Source organism: Bombus pyrosoma, linkage group LG2, assembly GCF_014825855.1.
Source record: "Bombus pyrosoma isolate SC7728 linkage group LG2, ASM1482585v1, whole genome shotgun sequence".
Taxonomy (NCBI): Eukaryota; Metazoa; Arthropoda; class Insecta; order Hymenoptera; family Apidae; genus Bombus; species Bombus pyrosoma.
In genome coordinates, this window is record NC_057771.1 from 12,513,828 (window position 1) to 12,534,437 (window position 20,610).

The following is a 20,610-nucleotide window of genomic DNA, read 5'->3' on the forward strand; positions in this document are numbered from 1 at the left end:
TTTATATCAAAATAAAACAAATAATTTATGAAAATGAAGCTCAAAAATTTACGAATAAATCCTTTGAGTCGAGCTCAACAAGAGAAAGAGGAAGAAGAACCAAGTACTTCAGGAGATAAAACATCAGAGGTTATTTTGCCATCTGACAGCAACTTTAATCACATAAAATGCAAGGCAGTCCGACATCAAAAATGTCTGAAGTTAATGAAAGAGAAAGCAAAGGCCAAAAAAGAAGCCAAGAAAAAAAGAATTCAAGAAGGTGGTCCAAAACAAGTACCACATACCCTTGAGAGCTTAAGGGAGAAAGATGAAACTACTGTTTCTGGTGATCTTGATGATGAAGAGAATGCAGAGCTTAAAGTTGATTTTGAACATGATGAATTTGCTCCTTTTTATAAGCATGCTTACGAACCTAAAGTTTTGATTAGCTTTTGTGACAATCCGACAAGAAAAACCAGAATTTTTGGCAGAGAATTAACAAGGATAATACCGAATTCTATCTCTTTATATAGAAACCGTTCTGGAGTAAAAAAAATGGTAAAAAGTGCTATAGCAAAGAATTTCACTGATATTGTAATTGTTAATGAAAATCAGTGCAAACCAAGTATCCTTTGTATACATTTATAACTGTATTGTTTAGAACAATTTTGTTTTATTTGTATATTTAATGTTTTCCTTATAAATTTTCTTAGATGGTTTGTTAGTTATTCATTTACCTGATGGACCAACAGCACATTTTAAACTTAGCAATGTTAAATTAACAGTAGATTTAAAACGTAGTCACAAAGAAATTTCTGAACATAGACCAGAAGTTATTTTAAATAATTTCACTACCCGCTTAGGTTGTACAATTGGTAGAATGTTAGGAGCACTGTTTCATTATGAACCTGAATTTAAAGGCAGGAGAGTGGTAACATTTCACAATCAAAGAGACTATATATTCTTCAGGCATCATAGGTATAATAATTTAGTCTTTATTGTGGTAGAATGCTTAATGAACATACAATTACACAAATGATATTACAGATATCAATTTGACATGGAAAGGAATAAACCCAGATTGAGAGAGTTAGGACCTCGATTTACCCTAAAATTGCAGTCACTGCAACATGGAACATTTGACAGCAAATATGGAGAATACGAATGGATTATACAAGGAAGAAGACATGATATGGAAACGAGCAGAAGAAAATTTTTCTTATAAAGTTTATTATTTAATAAACTAAATAAAAGCTCTTTTATAAGAAATATAAAAATTTCCTTTTATTAAACTTTTACAAAATGCGAACTTGTAGATATAAAATAAAGATATTTAAATTTATCTTTTAACATGAGTTAATAAGAATAGCTTATTTCTTTCTACACATCATGTGTTTAATAACTTTCGGTTTAAATTGTTCATAGGATATATCTGTTCGTTTTAAGACATAAACTGCAGCTTGAAGACCACCTATATTTACACCCAAAGTTTTTGTTACATAGAACAAATCTCCAGCTGCTTGTAAAGCCTGTAACAAAGAAAACAACCTCAATCATAATTTTACAAAGATCTGATTTCGAAATTTTAATAGCGTACCATACTAAGGCTGCGCCTGTCGTAAGTGAGTAAAACACTCCGACCTCTTAAGGGTTTCATAATTCGTCCTAACTCTATCAAGAATTGCTTATAAAGTATTCTATTGTCCAGCATTCGTCCACTCCTTTTCCCAAATGGCTATAAAGATTATTTGATAAAGTAAATAAATAGGGTAACGTACAATAAAAATGTTATAAGATAATATTTAAATACTTCAATACCATATCTGTAACAATAATATCGACAAAGGAATCTTTAAAAGGTAATTGTGAAACATTCCAATGTAGTAAGTCAATTTTACATTTAGAGGAAGATGCCTCTATGTTAGATTTTGTGTTATGTACAGCTTTTGGATGATTGTCCCCTCCAATAATATAAGATTGGGAATATACTAAAGCTGCCTGTAATTTTCAATATTAATAATTTTTATCTTTAACATAATATATTTATGTTATATTGAAATACAAATGTATGTGTCTATATTACCTCAATTGGGATGGAACCACTACCACACATTGGGTCAATTATGATGTCTCCTGGATTAGGATGAGCTAATCTTAACAAATTATAACATACAGTTGCTCTAAGAGTAGTTGGTCCAAAACACATGATATTCCTATGATGCTTAGATTCATGTGTAATACGTAACTGTGTTATCAATTCATCTATTCATGATATAATACATATTATCCTCTACAATAAAAAGCAACCACATATTAATTTATTTCACTTACTGTCAACTACTTTACAAACTACTTCTAAATAATATGTTGATAGATCCACAAGCCACAGATATTTATCTTGCAATTCTCCTCCAATAGCTCTGGCAACCTCTGCTGATTCAAATGTATGTTTTCCAGTTCTTTCACATGTTACTCTATATCTTAATATTTCATCTTCCTTAGTGTCAGACGGATCTTGCCCTCTTTTTCTTCCTTTAACTATGATTGGTGTAACAGTTGTGTTACAAAGCTTACGATCTTTTTCAGCTACATTATATTCATCAGTAGTTGGATATATTTTCCCTTGAAAACCAGTAATAATTTTCCAAGCGTTCAAAGCTTTTTCTAATTTCATATCATTATGCACAGCATCTTTAAACAATTGTAAATCAGCTTCTTTACTATCTCCTGAGAATTCAAATTTTCTAACATCTGCGACAATATAAACATTGTCTATCGATCTCATTTCTTGTACCTAAAATTACAACTCAAATAAAATAATATTATTAATTCGCTTTCTGTACAATAACAATTTTACTTCACAGAAATAAATTTACATATTAAAAACATCAGTTTTAAAATAAACAAAAAATAATATTACTTGTGCGAATTGACTCCAATATACATTAAAATAAATCTTGCCGCGTTCCTTAACAATCTTAACATTTTTATCTAATTTCTCTTTGCATTCATCCACTGCTTGCCACTCGAAACCTAAAATTAGACGATTTATAGGTTACTCTAAGTAACCACGTGCCTTTAATCTTATTAATTAGGGAACATTTAGCTACCTGTATCTATTGTCGTTGCTACTATAAAAACATTATCGCTCGCTAATGATTCTATGAAAAGCTTTCGTAAATTCGATTCGTTGTCCTCATTCATGTCAAAATTTGTACTTTACATGTAAATTATATTATGCTCCATGAACACGTGATTATACACGTGACAAATATCAAACTAGCACCACGTGTCCCACTAATCAGATAAACTGCATTTAATTATAAATCTATAATATTAACTATAGATCAAATTAAATGATCATTGTATTCTATTTATTTCTCATGTAATCTTCTACTGCTTATATTTTTACTTTACATAAAAATTAATTTAAATATAAAATAAAGCGTTTTAATGTTCTTTATAATTATTTGAAATTATTAGAACATTAAAACATTCCAAGAACGCGAAAATCTATGTACCTCGCGATTTTAATACGCGAGTGAAAGGTAGCTAAAATCGCGCGGTTACGAAGTCCGTTTTTGTGCAAAATAAAGAATACCTCTTCGAAGCTCATGCATTCCTGATACAAGATGTCAATTTTGTTCAACAGTTTATAAAATTTCTAACTTTTACGAAATGTAACAACAAATAGTTATCAAACGCATTACATAGAACGAAAACCGGTATATATCGCGAGACGAATATTTTCAATAATTTTAACGGTATTGTAAATTTATATATAAATTGCATTTGTGTGCGCAGATACGTGCATTTTATCGAGCTGCCGTCAGACGAAAGAACAGCCACCGATAGTGTTTTGTTATGTTCTAATTTATTTCATTATTTACATTTAATTGCGGTTAAAACACGCTAAAATTTCGTTAATTAAAATAAATTGAATTTTCTGTATACATTCAGCCACTATATCCACTTTCGCAATAATTGTAATATATTTTTCGTAATTGCTGTTCCAATGGAGTTCATATTTATATCACGTAGGATTAATTAAGTTTGGTAATACAAAATAACCATAGAAGCCTCACATATGTTATTCGTCTATTCACATTGAGCAAAAGACCGATTGAAGAATTGTTAAAAAATTACTAAAAAATCTTAAGATTTAAATGACAACGATTCAATAACGAAAAGTTTTCTTATCAACGAGATAAGAGAAATTTAAGTAGTCCGTGCAAAGGCAATGATAAATTCAAATATTTCATTTTATCGGTCTAACGAACAGAGAGGACCAAATGCAAAGGAAAATTACAAAAATATAAATTAAATTGATATGTTCAACCATCGTATAAACGATCGATTATAATATAATGATACATTTTCTTTGGAAACGTGAAGGGTATCTATACAATCACATTTTATAAATCCAATTGTGAAGTTCAACGATCCTTTCACGATGCAAATGAATATTCACGAAAATCAGTCGACGTCAGTTGACAGTTGCACTTATCCTCAATTTAATTCATCGTATAGATATGCTGCGAAATCAGTTTCTGTACTTCACGCGACGTTAAATCTCACAAAAGTTGATTTAACTTCAAATGTGAATAACGATGCAAAATTGTAACGATGAAATTTATAAATAGGAAAAATGGCGTAATGAATAATTAAATTTATTTAGCACACCGTAGAATTTGTTCTAATTTGTAATTAGAGTTTAAATCAGACACTTTTAACGATATCGTATATATTAGGTTCATTCTCACCTAATTCTTTTTTTAATTTAATTACATTAACACGTACATCTTATTCTCGCGAATGACGACGGTCAGCAATTTCGAGCCGCAATTAATTACTCAATTACGTCGAAAGAGATTATCGCTCAAGGTAATATGGTAATATACATATGTATGTACATATGTAGTTATATAATAATACATGATATTATTATATAACTCTGGTAACATATTCTTAAACTCCTTTGCTAATGTACGTACGAATCTTTAAATATATATATATATCAATATTATTAATGTAAAATTTACCGTGGCATATCTTCTTGCAGGATAATTTATCAACTATTAATATCAATGAATCTACAAATTACAAATCGTAGCTCGTAAAAAGTAAAATTCTACTACACAGGCGTCTTCTTTAATTAATTTTTTATTTTTTTATTTTACATGTTACAAGTTAAATTACTAAATAGTTAACGAGTATTTAGATGCAAGAAAAAAAGCAAAGAGTAATCTTTACGTATTACAACTTAGCTGACTAAAGTTTATTCGTAAACTCATACGATAAGTTACGCGACGACATTTTTCTAAATAAATCTCTGTCTTTAACAAGATAAAAATTATAATATGTACATCAACTATCTAAAACCGTATAAACCAAATAAATTTTAGAAAAATCGTGCAACAAGATATAGGACAAAATCTTACACATATCTCTCTCTCTCTCTCTCTCTCTCCCTTTCTTCCTTTCAGGAGAGAATTTCTCAAGAAACTCGAATTATAGCGTGTGAGGATGATAACAGTACAAGTTCCATGGTACAAGAGGAGCCTGGTTACGTTTATTCCGGCATACTAACACCGCTAACAACTAGAACATCGCTTGTCATCGATAAGTAAGCGTGGTTTTAGTAATTCGTGTACGTTTCGAACGGTCTCTAACCTGATGATAAAATTTCAGGTGGAGAAAAAAAAGAGGAGATCGAAACGATGATCGTTCAATGGAGGTTCCAGTTATTAAAAAAAGATCATCGTTCATCCGGAGTGAACGTGGACGCGCTCGTTGATCTGGGACGCACGCAGGTAAATATGTAATTTCCTGTTATTCATAGACAATCGTTTGAGTATCCTGAATTAAAATCGATCATTAAATGGTTGCAGGCTAAAGAGGGAAGTTACCACCGTGGAAGGTAGAAACTCGCGGAGGTGACTGCATCCCGGGTCATTTCAGGTCGAAAGTTCGTCGGGCCATACGTCTCTATACATAGAAGCGACTGAACCTCCCCCTCCTCTCTTGATCTTTCCACCCTTTCCTCTCTTTCTCGCGCATCCTGTCCCGTGGACTGACAGCTGAAGCCAGGAGTGACTGAAATATTCATCGGCACAAGGCGAACGAGGCGCGACTGAACGTCGATCTGTCAACCTCTTTGACTATATAAATATGGACTGCCATCGAGATTCTGCGCGTTATATAGATTTACAGTAGAAAAGCAAATGTTTAAAACATTTTTCGATCCGCCGATGGACATTTAACGGATTAATTTAATGCCAGCAGCGTGACACTGAAATTAGGATCGAATCGTGTTTGTCAGGAAAATAGAGACGATAAGATTTATTAGATGACTTTTGTTCGATTTTCTCCGGCAACTATTTCTAGAGCTTTTAACTCATTGGCTTGAACGTCCCTCCGAACGTAAATATGAAATGAAAACAACGTTTAGTTAAAATAGTGGTATACAATGTAGTATGGAATACAATGGAATGTTTCTTTTATTTTTTAATTATTGTAAGTACCACGTTAAACATTACGACGATGATCCGTGTAAATTCGACTGAAATGTATATACGTTACAAAGATTTAAGATTCGATAGTATGCTCCGCGATACGAAACTTTGTGCTTCAGGATATCTCTGTCAGAGTATTATCAAGGGATTACACTTCCACGGGTTTCGAGGAACGACAGATTATCAGGACTGTCGAGAAATTTAAAGAGACGGATTTTGCTGGTGGACAGTCGTAAAAATATGACTGTTTAATAGTCACGTACACGCGTTCCTGTTAAACATATACTACTTATCCCTTCTAAAATGAATTAATTATTTTTCCAATGTATTTCACGTAAAACGATTAATGTATAAATAAAATATAAAAATTATCCTAAATGCTATTCATATCGTTAGATCTTCTACTGTTCTGTCTGATCGCACATGCTCATACTCTACTTGTTTAACTGCAATTTCTAAACTCATTTCCTCCACCGACAGTAATTACGAAGCAGAAGATACTTGCTAATTAAATTCTCGGTTTATAACTTCGAATGCGAACACAGATTGTATTTACATAACAAAGTCTACTTCCTTCTCTAACTTTACTTTCGATTCTTTAGATCGACAATCAATCAGATAGAAAGTACGTATGAAATTGAATATTTTGTATCTGACGTGGAATCACAGCAACGAACGCTTGAAGTTTAAAACGGCTTAAACAGGTGTTAAAAGCTCGCAAGCTAAACGAGGTCTTCTTGCACACTTGAACAATCAACATTTACCTAGACAGCTTCCCCTAGAAAAATCGCAAGTGTAAATCATATTTCTACGACATATTAAAATTGCCATATTACAATTCCTAACGGAGTCTACGTTTAATACGTAAAAGTGTTATTAGTTCAATAGCGCAAGACTCGTTTAAAATCTCCGTTCTTGCCACGTTTATCGGCGATCAAAATGGCAAACGTAAATAGCTTTTCACGCGAGTTATCTGTCTGCCATAATGCAGGCGCAACGATGCAACAGAGGGTGGAAAGTGAAACGTTCTCGTATGCGATTTCGATGCTTGTTTGTCGTCCACGCACGACAACCGAGGGATGGGCTAACTAGACGTCGAATTAAGCCGGCACTCCGAAACGCTTTTAAAATTTAAATAATGCATCGTTGCCCGACCCGTCTGCCCCTTTTCGCGGCACCGGAATTTCTCATTGTCCGCGTTCCTTCACCTGTCGACCCTCGTTGCCTCGACTTTTTGGCAGTTTTTGAGGAACGCCCGGACGTCGCAACCTGTTACCATCGACGCGCCGAAACCGGATGTATCTCACTCGACTCGGCGCTGTTCTCTTCTGGAAACGAAGGTGGCTGACAAAGATGTAGCATGGAAGAAAGTTCTCGCTGAGCTTCGAAAATATCGCGTGCTCTCCGAGGATATAAAAAACCGGATTTCCAGGCGGGGCCATCTTCGGTAATTAACGTTGAATTCTTTATGAATTTTATCGGGCTTCTTCCCTCGCGTGTACATCGTATATCCGTTTCGCCGTTGGAAAATCAGATAAACGATATGGATGGACGTTATATTTGAATAACGACGGAGAATTGCTGGGAATCGACGGAATTGTGCGGCATGGAAATTGGTGGAAACAGAGTTATCGGCAAGCGAACGTGTTCGATGGATTTGTAGGGGAAATAGGATTGCCGAAGGATACGGTGGATCCTCGAGATGGTAAAATTCGGATTAAAACAAACGGTATCGGGGCGCGTTGCAGCTGAATAACGATACTCCACGGAATTGTTAGGGATTGATGGAGTTGTGTTTGACGTATGGAAGATGAAAATTGACAGAAGTAGAATTGTTGCGTGGGAAATGTTACGTTTGAGGAAGCGTGGACGAACGTTATATTTGAACAACGACGCTCCATTCGCTGTTGCTAGAGATAGAAATTGGAAGAAATAGAATTTTTAGAGGTGAAACGCTGTGTTTCAGGAAATATGGTAATTGTTAATGCAGTTATGATAGATGCGGAGAATCGTCGTAGCGGATCTGCAGGATGATGAAATTAGGATTAGAGCAAAGTAGATTCTTCTTTCCGTTGATATTGAAGTAAGTTGATAAAAGTGGTCGAGGAAAATCGAATTTTAAGTATTCTAAAGATCGTAAATAAATATAATAGCACTCTGAAAACGTACTGGAAACGTATTTCTGCGAGGATATAATAAACAGAGATATTCTCGGATGTAGCGACGATGAATGTATCGAAATATTATTTTAGCGATTGAATTCACGGTTACGAGCCTGTTAAACGTTTCTGCTGTTAGATAATAAACGTTGAAATCAAAATTTTTGTTTTCCAATTACTCACGATTATGATCAGTTTATTTATAACAAAAGAAGATATCGTAATTCGTAGTGAAAACAGTAACGAAAATAATAAATTAATTTCTTACGTGCTTGAGGAACAGTTATCAAATGCTACTTATATAAAGTGCGTGAAAAACAAGCGAAACAGATGAGATAGGCAGATATGCGAGATAAACGATCGTTTATTATCGAGTATACGATACATATCGGTGGCGGTACAATTAGCTACGAGTATCGGTCAATCGATCGTTCAAGTAACAATTAGTCGATGGTTCCACGAGTCAAGTGTGCAATTATAATTTCAAAGGAATAATTTAATTCGTTTCCGTGAGAGCGAGAAAGAGAAAGAGAGCGAGAGAGAGAGCGAGAGAGAGGGGTGGAGGATTGGTCGAGAGTATCGTGGATGAAATTGAATAAAGTGCAGCATCATGAAAGACGGTCTTTTCTTTTAGTTATTTTTATTCGGACGTAGATCTCCACAGCAGCAAGCGGCATCAATTTGTTTTCAACTTAAATGCCTGGAGGGTTTAAAACCAATTCCTTTCGCCGACTTTCTTTTGTGCTTTAATCAACCTGGTATTCATTGGATTTCTAAAACGATGAATTTATAACAAAAACTATGAAAGCAGAGTAATATCGGTTTCTCTATTATATAATATTTGTAGGAGAAATTAAGGACGTTTTTATACGCCCATACACGCGCATACACACACACACACACATATATGTGTATATATGTTGTACTAATAACCAGAGCCTGAGTTGGTAATGATGGAAGAGTTTGTACAAATAATATTAACATATTATTAAATACATGCAACATATTGATGGATATATATTGATGGACACATTGATAACGCATTATAGAACGTATACAAGTAACACTAATACTATTGGTACAATAATAATAATAATAATGTAAGTATTATTACAATTCTAATTACGTTCAGTGGTGTGCGAAAGACTTTTTACTTTATTTTCCAAAAGCTAATTAGGTCAATAACGTTTTGTTGTACCGTTTCCTTTAACTTGTCACGTTCTGATATCAGTTGAAATTATTTCAGATAATAATCTTTGCACATCACTAATAAATATTCTTAATATATACGCATCAGTGGAACAACAGTTTCTTCCTTAATCGTAGAATTCGCGATCGTGGAGAGGAAACGAAATCTGAAATTGCGCTGTGTCTTGAAGTAACAGGTGCCATCGGCAACAGGCAGAGTTGAGGTTCTGCCCTTTCGTGATTATGATTATTGCCCGAAAGCCAATATCATAATCAAGGCTTTCTGAGCAACAATCAAAAGCATAAAGAGCGTTTACTGGACGAATATCTGGAGAACTCCTTCATAATCTGCAACACAAAATAAAGAGATTATTAGAAATTGTCTGAATCTACGGAAATGTAAAAAATAGTTAAAATTACATTGGAATTAACAACGACATGGAGGTAATTTCGTCTTGATGAAGGTTCCTTATGAGGCTTGAAAAGAATCGCGAAAGCTTGGAAAACATCGAAACTACCTTGCACGCTCGTCAATCTTCTTAGAAACATGATTGAGACGAATGGCCCAGCGGGGCTATCGAATCATAATTTCATTACACGTAAGATATCGAACACATGTTGGTACAGCGATGGCAGCCGACAGCTCTTTCTTCTTTCGTTCGTTTACACGGAAGGTATGTACAATGATTCGACGAGATCCTCATCGACGATACTTTTTTAATTACATTCTTCGATAAATTTCAATTAAAGGCTCGTTTGGTTAAGTAAAAGCATCGCGAGAGAGATCAACGTAAATTCTTCAGATTAAAATCGAAGTACTTGAGTGGATTTCTTCTTTACCGACCGTGTTGCTTTTTTAAATTCCGTGGCGCGTATTTGAATTTAAAACACTGCGAAACCAATTCGATTCACAACTTAATATACATGATCGATTACAACAACGATCGAAACCTAAATCTACAATTGCACCTAGCACAGTTCTACACCAAAAGCCTTATTAATTATATTATGCATAAAGCTACCAATAGCAGCGAAGCAAAAATTAAATCTACGTCCGCTGTCTACAACGATCTACGACACAATACCAAATCAAATAGCAACCAAACAAAGGGACAAGTCACTACGAGATAAAAAGAAATCTACAGAATGAAAAGAAACGAAAGAAGAACAAAAGGATCAAAGGGTAAAGCAATACTGATCGAACAATCTTCTACAATCTTCAAAGTATACCTATCAATCCTACTCGGTGTATACCACGCATCACAAAGTCCATAGAGTAGAAGTCAGAAGTCTTTACCAAGGTCCAGCTGTTGGTGAAGCAAGGAGTGTGCCTCGTGACTGGGAGAACCGGAAGCGGAAGCGTTGGACCACGACCGCCGGAGTCCCGGAGTCGAATGACGTAACTTGGAAACCGACGGAAGGGTTGCAGGTGCAAAAGGGGTAGGGGTTGCTAGCCGTGGTCAGTGGTGGGGGCGCGTTTCGCTTCTGCGCAGTGGCGATCGGCGCAGCGGCGATCGGCGCGGCGGTGGGGAGGGGAGGCAGTCGTTCAAAATCGGCGACGAGCCGCGTCGCCCGCGTCCTATGCTCGACGTCCATTAGATATTCTCGATCTTTGTAATTTGACAATTAGCCGACGGCGGAGGTGAAACACTGTCAGTCAAACTGGCTTGATGCAGCGACGGGGTCGATGCACCGGAGGATGATTTATTTTATTAATTAGGCAACAGCGTCGCTTCCGCGGATACCTGCCAGCCAGAGACAGATCCAGGCACACAGGACAGATCCTTGCAATTCCGGATACGTCAGGAGCATTGATTCCATTATCCTCTGTAACCCCATCGAACTGGCGCATCACGGAGATTGGAAGCGAACTAACCGGTTGTTTCTTTTTCGCCGGCTATTTCTGTCTCTTCTATATTTTGCGAGCTTTTGAAAATTAAAATAGTAATTTTAGAAAAGAGCCGAGTGCTTTTTGCAGACAGTTGGTTTTGTTCCTCTTATTCGTTCTTTGTTGTCTTCCTTTCTTTGAGGATTCTTTTTTCCATAGTTTTGTTTCTCCAATATCCTCCGTATGTTTTTAAAATTGAAATAATAATTTTAAGAAACACTCGGATGTTTCTTGTTGGCATTTAATTTTGTTCCTCCCACTGTTTTTCTGCAGGAGAATCGTGCGTGTTTTGGTTATTGAGATACAAAGTAATTTTAGATGAGAGTCGAGTGTCTCTTTCTTTCGTGTCCATTTTTGTTTCCCCTCTTTTTTCGAGCATGAAAGAGAAACTGAGCGTGCCTAGATTTTAATTTATTGATACGCTTTTACGTTCATTTATACACTAATCTTTTTTTTTATTAAAGCGTACTAAATTTGTCTTTTTACACTGAAGTCTTCGTGAAGATCAAATGCATGAGAATTAAAAAAGGCAATCTGCAGAATGTGATGCGAAGTTCATTTGAATTATATGTCGATAATTTTACAGCACGTCCGACGGTATAAATCTTGTCAAAGTAGAAAATTCATAAACGATAATGATTTTGTGCAAGATCGTGAAGTTTATCGGGTATCCGCTGATTAAAAACGCAACTACAGATTTTTATCGATGTGGCTCGTGAAAATACGACAAGCATCCGAGATGCATAACTCATTTTCGTAATTAGATCGGCTGGAAACGAAGATACGATTACATTATGTAGAATCCTGGAGGCGAATGCCGTTAACGAGATTAAGCTCGTTACGAGGGAATTCACGTTAAAATTTCAAGTTGCTGAATCGTGCAGGGAAGTCATTTTCAAAAATAGACGAGGCACGTGTCTTCCTCTTTGTCCTCTTTTATCTTGTATCACTTAAAATTGACTTTTGACTTGGAAACGAAAATTTCCATCGAAAAAAGGAAACAATGATACGACGAGGAAGATAAGGTCAGCTCGTATAATAAGGCAACAAGTAGCTTTCTATATGGCATGTTAGTGTTGATGATATGCAATAGTAAGTTGTATAGACTTTGTCTATTTAAATTACACGCTTCCTGTGGCAACGAGAAAGTTGCAAGTGCATTTTTATTGAAAAGAGAAATAATCAAATTCTGCAGCGTAGGATATTATCGACGTTTCGTCTTTTTCAGTAGAAGTTAGTTTACGTTAAAAACAGAGTACCGTGGAAGTATTGTGCAATTATTCAATTTGGCAGCGTTCACTTTGCGATTATTTAATTTGAAAGCATTCACTTTGCCATTATTCAATTTGGAAGGATACGCTTTTCAATTATTTAATTCGAAAGCACTCGCTCGCCCTGTTGTCACTTTGCAACTGTTCAATTTAAAAGCACTCGATTTTCAAATATTCCAGTTGCGAAGTTTCATTTACGCCCATTCGCTTTCCAAGCTTTCCTATTACAAATATTTTATTTGCAAGCATTCACTTTAGAAATCTTCAGTTTACAGCCATTCACTTTCCAAATATTCACATTGCGGGTATTCGATTTAAAAATACCCACTTCGCAGATATTTACTTTCCAAACACTCGCATTGCAATCAGTCACTGCACGAAACTTCATATTACAAAAATTTCTTTGGGGAATAGTCTCAAGAGGAATTCACCTAGTGCCGCAAATACAACAATTTCCAGCAAATTCCAAATATTTCCAACAAATTCCAAACACTTCCAACAAGTTGCAAATCCCAAAGGTTAAACCGTCAACTCCATCGAAAGAATGAAAATCACACGCGATTCTACGACGTATTCAACAAGCAAGAATCGCAACCAAGTACTCTAAAAATACGTATTACGTGACTTCGCATCGTTGTTCTCCAAATCAACGAGCCCGAGATCCTCCACTCTTGCTGAATCGAGGCAAATCTTGCAAATCATTAAAACGCAACATCGACCTGTTGACGCGTCGTGTTCAATAATAAAACGACTACGAGTGCATCCATGAAGAAATTTGCCCAACGTTATTATCATGTTAGAGCGAGCAAAACGTGTAAATCCTGACAGACACGCATGACACACGATCTTTATATAGCATTGTTCTAGGAGGGAAAGAGAAGAGGAGGATACGAAGCCGGCGAGAAGGTGCATTGCCCTCGAATCCAGGGCCACCGGTTGGTCCAGGATCGTCGGCTCGGAGGGAATCGGCCTAGCCTGAACGGGTTAGAGGCTCGATTGTGATACAAGGTCATCCGACGCGGAGCATGAGTAATCCAGCCTGCTTGGTCAACGACATGTTATGCAACACGGCTGTGATAATCCTTTGGTGTCGGTTCTCCGCGTCTCTTCTTCCTTTCTCTTCACTTCCAGACGTCCTTTTAGTTGCCTCACGACCGTTGAAACACACCGCCTTTGGATTAACTCGGATTTTCTGATGCATATGGAACAAAAACAGCGGACGAATGCTGGCAGAGGCAGTTTAAACGGGGGTTTAATGATTTTTAGATGGACAATGAAGAGACACGTGGAGGAATATTGATCTATACGAGCGAGATATTTTTAAACTCGTCTTGGAAAGGGCAGATGCTTAATTTATACTGAAATACGAGGACCTGAGTTTCTCCTTCTGGATTTCTGTCCTTATTACTTAAAATACAGAGGTCCTAATCGTCCCAGAGTCATGCAGAGTCAAGGTTACACGCGGCTCTTTGATTTTTACGACGCTTTTTAAGTTTGATTTTTGTCGCCTTTTCAGGTTTCCGCCGGTATAGGAAGCAAAGATTGATTAATAAAAAATAAATGAATATTCATAGTTAATAAGATTCAGAAAATAAAATGTCTGTTCGAACGCATTACATTCTTCTACTTGTGCCAGCAAATATATCGTCTATCAGTGGAATTATTTTTATAGCCTCTTATATTTATGACATTTATTATCCAGCATATTTCCTGTTTCATATATCAAATACTTCAAAGTCGTATCAAGTAATGTATCTCTCACATATTATACCAAAATACATAGTACGGTATATATGTACAATTTTCTTAAATTCTCCTTTTACAGATACAATGAATATATACATAATATGAGTCATTTTCCTGACTCCAAGCTTTGCCATCTTGATAATCCTCTGATTATAGAAACTTCTGATTAACCAGTAACCTGATCGATAAGTCGACAGCCGTACTCCACTGGAAAGTAGAATCGAATTTAGCAGAAAGTTAACGAAAGAAAAGGATCGTTATTCGCATGTTGCGACCTAATGTTAAAAACTCGAGAAAGTTTCTTATACCAGACGTATAACGGATTATTGAAGAGATCGCGGTTGGGAAAGGCTTTGAAATAAAGTAGGCTTCAGTTTTTCCCCGTGGATCAGTTTCTTCCTCTTTTTAGACACGTAATCCGATGTGTGTCGTGCTTTTAGCCTTGTCCCCGCGTTGGAACACGAGTTTTTTACCCTCGAAAATCCTGCCCATCGAGTACGTACGCTGAGAAACGAGCACGTGCTAGCTCTACTCGAGCAAGAGAGTCCTCGAGAGGTGAATGAGACGAAAAGAAAAAAGAAAAAATGGTGAGGTAACGGGACAGAGCGAGAAACAAGGAGGATAATATTCACGAGCCGCTCCAGGCAAATCTGTTCGATCGAAAAGCATCGATGACAATTGGAAAGCCTGATAGAATTCCGATCCTTAAACAAATACCTCAAGTTTCGAACGAACTGCACGTCAAATTTAAACCGTGGCCTAATAGAATCGAAAATGTTCCCCTCTTGTGCGCGCGTTACGCTCGCACGTCGTTCCGCTCCGAAAACCTATCGCTACCTCCTATCTCCAGTTTCGATCTATAATTTTCGTTTCTTAAAGGTACGCTCGAACCTTGCAAATTACACGTTTTTAAAGGCAAGGGGGAAAAAATCGTTCGATACATAGCCGGCCGAGGAAAACGTTTAGCGTGTGAAAAAATGCAAGTCAACGATGAAATGAAATTGGGAAAAAGCGGTTGAAAAATATCGAACTCTTTTAAGTTTGGGATAAAAAAAGTTCGAATTCAACAGCAAGATTCGTATTTGACAATAGGAATTTAATTGGAATTTACAACGATTGAATACACGCGTAACGTCGACAAGAAAATCAAGTCCAATTTGAAACGTAAGAATTGGACCGCCGCTACTCGGCGCTATAATCCTTCAAACGAGTTATTCCCAGCCATTCTGAGACCTCTCAAACGTCTTAAATATCCAGCAAACCTCTCGCCAACGTCTCTACATAATTACGTGAATCGTCATTTCGCCAGAATCCACTGTATCGAGCCACTCCTTCTAACAGAACATCCCCGGCGCGGTTGAATAAAACACGATTTAAAATCACCGTGAAGCCCATCCACGGCTTGGCTGCCGCGATTTCACTGCTTTACGTCCTCTGCTTTTTCATCGAGTTAGCGCGCGCACGGTACGATCGTGAATAGACGTCTGACAGTGACAGATTTGTTCTCCTCTCTAAGCAGCTTAGAAGACGTCCAAAGTGAGTAACAGAGATACACGCGGTTCCTGGTTCCCCATAGTTCCATCATTATCGAATGCCCTTAATTGCTGGCAGCCACGTTGGCTACGTCACTGGTTCGCAAGCTATAGCGACGAATGCGACGTGGAGAAAGGTCTGCTACGAAGTGCAGATCGAGGTGAAGACAAAGAGGATCCGTGAAACCGAGAAGGAAACGAGACACGTACACGCTCACACACACAGTGGCTTTGAACTTGGAATTGCACCGAGTTGAGAAGCAAATCATGTTCGCTGGAGAATCCTCGAACGTGTACCGCGTACTTGCCGTCTATAGGGTGGTCCAATTTGCGCGGTTCTACCGTTCACGTTAACGTTAATGGATCCGATCGCGACTGGCCTCTAATCGGCTCTAATTAACGTTTCGATATCGGGACGTCCGACGTGGCAAACCGGTTAACAAACGCGAGACTAATCACAGCCTAGGAAATTCAACGTCCCTAGATTGCCAATTTAATTGAGTACCTTGCGTTTACGGGGAAAAACGTGTAATGGAAGGAGTATCAATAGGCTGGTTGGCAAAGTTCAATCTGCGTTACGATATTGATAATCACAATGGCGTACGATGTAGATACATACAGCGAGCCACGGTTATATTCGGACATTTATCGTGGACAATTCTTGCGAATATATTGTATGTACGTTTCTGAAATTTTATTAATTTTATAACGAAACACGGCTGTCGTAATTGTATCGGTATTTGAAAATGTATATGGAAGTTGCAAGATATATTTATTGCAGGTATACAGGGTGTTTCATAATATGTGGCAACCTTGGACAGGGAATAAGCAATGAACGAAGTTCGTATAAAGGCGCGTCCTACTTCACCTTGTTTCAAAGTTATAGCCACCTTTTGTTCTACAGTAACCCACGACAAATTATCTTCGTAAAAGAAATGAAACTACCAACCTCGGTTTGTACGCAAGTCGCCGTATCGGAGAATTTCGCAATCTTTTAAAAATTCCCGGTGTATGTCGAATAATATAGACGCAGGGTAATTTCAAGCACATTTTATGAAAATAATCTGGCGCGTATTATCGTAACGCAAAAGTGGCTATAACTTTGAAACAAATGATCAAATATGACACACGTTTGCAGGAATCTTTTTCATTCTTTCTGTGTCACCTGTCTAGTCCTGAAGTGGGTCCCACATATTATGAAACACTCTGTATATCTAGCGAAAGAAATAATTTACGTTACACAGCACGAGCAGTGGTCTTGGACAGAATTAGTACTAAAAATGATTCCACTAAATAAGTTTCCTAACGCAACGAACTATTGACTATTCGAGTGCGAATAAAAATCTTATAAATTCTACGGTACAATTTCAGATTCGTTTTACAGCTTACCGATACGATCATGTTGGTCGTGTTTCGTTACAGCCTTCATAACATTTCGAAAGGTTTCGCATAACAAACATAATATATTCGTAAAAAGTTTTCGTTAGACCGCACGTGAAACGTTCGTTTTATGATATATTCGACATGGATAATCTTTGAACGCGATTCTGTTTGATCCCCGTTAAATGTATTCGAATGCAGGATCGCGTGTAAATTGTTTCTTTATAGAGGAAAAACGGGGCAGGAAATCGTGTGCACTGTGAACGATTTCACCTGATGATGCGTGTTTGCGCAGCTGTAACGTTTTCAATAGCTTCGAAACTCGTCGAACAATCGCGTGATTTATTAATATAGCCACGGTCGGCGATGGGTGAATTAAATAGTTGAAACGTGAGTTTCTAAATTCCTCGGTGAAATACGCTAAGGTCAATATTGATTTTTTATTACGTAAATTGGATATCTTGTAGGAAAAATTGCGCCAGGCTTTTTGCGTATTAGATTTTAATCTCTCGGGATATCCTATCGTTCTTTCGATAATTAAAAAGCGTAACAGTGAACTTTCCCGCGAAATATTTTCACGGTCTGAAATTCCGCGCGATAAATCACCTTCACGGCGTATCAAGGCAAGGCAAACATCGCTGGAATAAAAGTGGATACGACTCTGTCCAGGTATCTAATACTTTCTGACTGTTTAACCTTCCCCTCCGGCTAACATACAGCACTGTGCAAAAGTCTTAGACCATTTACGTTACTGTATGTACGTCTTTTAGAAAACATCTTTGCATTTCATGTAGAGGCGAACTTTAATATACTTTCTTCCTGATATTACCTTTTTTTTTTATAGCCGATAGTTTCTATTAATTGTGAAAACTTTCGAAAGTATCGAAACAGGTAGAGGTGTAATTATTGTAACACGCGTGTCGGATCATTTAAAACCAGCCAGAGAAGGAAAATAATTTATAAAGGAGAGTTTACTCAGTTTTATAAAAAAAAACAGATTGAGCTAACAAAATTATTAGAGTTATTAAACGAAAATAGACGTATTAAAAAATGATTCTTGTGCTGAAGAAACTACTATAGTTGAGATAGCAAAGAGATTAATTCAAAATTAATTCAGATTAAAAAATTAAATTTATTCTAATAGAGAACATTAAGAGTATCGATTCTTAAAAGTAGAATATTTCCACTGGATAGAGATATTTTGGGATTTCTGTATGGACCTGTATATCCTCGTAAGTCATTTATCGCGTCGTTCGTCGCTCATCCTCACAATGCCGCAAGCCTACACGCAACAGATCCCGAAAAATCGAGCGTGAACACGACCCAGCCACCGTATGCTTCGATTTTCGAACTTAATTAAACTTTCTCCGAGCAATCCTATTTTCCACGGGTCAGAAAAGTCGCGTCACCGTTCAACAAGAGTAGGAAACTTACGAAATAACACGTTAACGTCTGTTTGCGGAAAAAAAAGGGGAGTAAAAACGGGAAATGAGAAAAAAGAAAGAAAAAGGAGAAAAGAATAAAAAGGGGCCCGGAATCGGGGACTACGGGGAACATTAGAACGTTATTACCGAAGGAACTGCGAGAAGGGCAGCACGGTTACGCACGGTGATGCGGCAGAAAACGACAGGACGGGTTCTATTATCCACAACGGAGAAGAATTCCTCGCCACGGTTATCCGGATACCTCGAGGAAACGGCTGAATTGGATTCGTGGAGAGATCCGCGAGGAGTCAAGAGCAAGAAATCGAACGGTTCGATCGTGAGAGTGAAGCGCCGGAAACGCTGGCCCGCGAACAATCGCTCGATCTTTCCGCCGAGGAAAAATCTCGGTCCAATGTCACGGTCTCCTCTTTCAAATCGGTTCTTATACTATTTTATACCGTGGCGAATCGTAGAATTACCGAACACTTACATTGAACGTCCTTTCGAGCGCAGCGATTTTTATACCCATGATTGTAACGATATCGTTAAGGAAATGAGAAATAGTAGGATAATTTAGATAGGGACGTATACGAATGATGGATAATTTAAAAAGAAACGCATAAGACAATTTACGAATGACGAATAATTTAGAGGAAGACATCTTGTAGGTGCAACAAAGGTTTTCAACAACGGAAATTCGAAATAAAAGGACTCGAATAATTTTATTTTTTATCAAAGCGTTTAATATCGAGGAAGCTTCTCGTTTCCAGCAAACTGGTCTTCGAAATTTGCTCACAAACGATTAACAAAATGTTAAGATTCGAATTTGTGAAACTTTCTAAATACGCGTAATTCGATTCGAGTAATCCACGCGGCTGGAAAATGTCGCGAGGTACAAAGGTATCTTATTAAGAATCTTATTATAACAATTACATGATATTCCAGGAAACGTAGTTCACTGTACGAACGTATCATCGCTGGCACAGCTGACCGCTATCCATCCGTATAATCCATCTCACGTCCATTTTGCCTGTAGCTCTTTGGCCTGTTCGATGTTTCCCTTTGTTTCGTAACAAATCAAAAATAATTGGAGAGGAAAATACGTGAACACAGTGACGCAAACGTGACAGGGAACAGAACGATTTGGCGCTATGAAATACGACGTGTAATAAAATAACCCGTCCTTTGGCTTTCGTGAAATAAATCCACGTTACGCTCGTGGCCACTGAACGAACTGAAATGACGATGAAGAAGAAGAAGGAGGAGAAGAAGAAGAAGAAGAATCGTGTAAGAAAGGTTTGAAGACTGTTCCAAGGCAACTAGGTTAGATTTCTCGAGAGGCGGACGGATATCGGTGGCCTCCTCTGGCTGCTCATTAATCGGAAGAAAAGTTCATCGGCTCCTTCATTGGCCTCTTCCATCGTTCGTTTCTTGAGAAATTCGCGGCTGGCTGGTCACGCGCTTTTTCAGCCAGCCGTGATGGAACAATTACCGGCTACACCGTTCATTGCCAATAAACGACAAACGA

The 20,610-nt window shown here is 37.2% G+C and overlaps 2 protein-coding genes across 4 annotated transcripts; one reads left to right on the forward strand and one right to left on the reverse strand.

The window, feature by feature from the left end:
- Positions 1-27: 27 nt before the first annotated feature.
- Positions 28-1,298, forward strand: LOC122577579 (probable ribosome production factor 1). The gene is made up of 3 exons (XM_043748935.1): positions 28-604; positions 693-957; positions 1,027-1,298. Exons 1-3 carry the CDS (start codon positions 28-30, stop codon positions 1,202-1,204), a joined length of 1,020 nt encoding a protein of 339 aa, XP_043604870.1. The 3' UTR covers positions 1,205-1,298.
- On the reverse strand, positions 1,237-3,249 carry LOC122577578 (THUMP domain-containing protein 3-like). 3 transcript variants are annotated; one of them, XM_043748933.1, is made up of 8 exons: positions 3,090-3,249; positions 2,900-3,012; positions 2,311-2,773; positions 2,063-2,241; positions 1,878-1,977; positions 1,798-1,802; positions 1,577-1,714; positions 1,237-1,508 (listed from the first exon to the last, which is right to left on the reverse strand). In XM_043748933.1, the coding sequence occupies exons 1-8, from the start codon at positions 3,181-3,183 to the stop codon at positions 1,350-1,352; spliced, it is 1,251 nt and encodes a 416-aa protein (XP_043604868.1). In that variant the 5' UTR covers positions 3,184-3,249; the 3' UTR covers positions 1,237-1,349. The 3 variants fall into 3 exon arrangements, with proteins under 3 accessions (XP_043604868.1, XP_043604867.1, XP_043604869.1); XM_043748932.1 differs by having other exon boundaries at positions 1,798-1,977; XM_043748934.1 differs by lacking the exon at positions 3,090-3,249 and having other exon boundaries at positions 1,798-1,977; positions 2,311-2,785; positions 2,900-3,011.
- Positions 3,250-20,610: the final 17,361 nt, after the last annotated feature.

Bases quoted from the DNA above. Each gene is read 5' to 3' on its own strand.
- LOC122577579 (XM_043748935.1), top strand. From the start codon at position 28: ATGAAAATGAAGCTCAAAAATTTACGAATAAATCCTTTGAGTCGAGCT. The intron at 605-692 runs GTATCCTTTGTA...AAATTTTCTTAG, and splicing joins TGAAAATCAGTGCAAACCAA to ATGGTTTGTTAGTTATTCAT. The intron at 958-1,026 runs GTATAATAATTT...ATGATATTACAG, and splicing joins ATATTCTTCAGGCATCATAG to ATATCAATTTGACATGGAAA.
- LOC122577578 (XM_043748932.1), bottom strand. From the start codon at position 3,183: ATGAATGAGGACAACGAATCGAATTTACGAAAGCTTTTCATAGAATCA. The intron at 2,242-2,310 runs GTAAGTGAAATA...TATCATGAATAG, and splicing joins AGTTTGTAAAGTAGTTGACA to ATGAATTGATAACACAGTTA. The intron at 1,509-1,576 runs GTACGCTATTAA...TCTTTGTTACAG, and splicing joins ACAGGCGCAGCCTTAGTATG to GCTTTACAAGCAGCTGGAGA.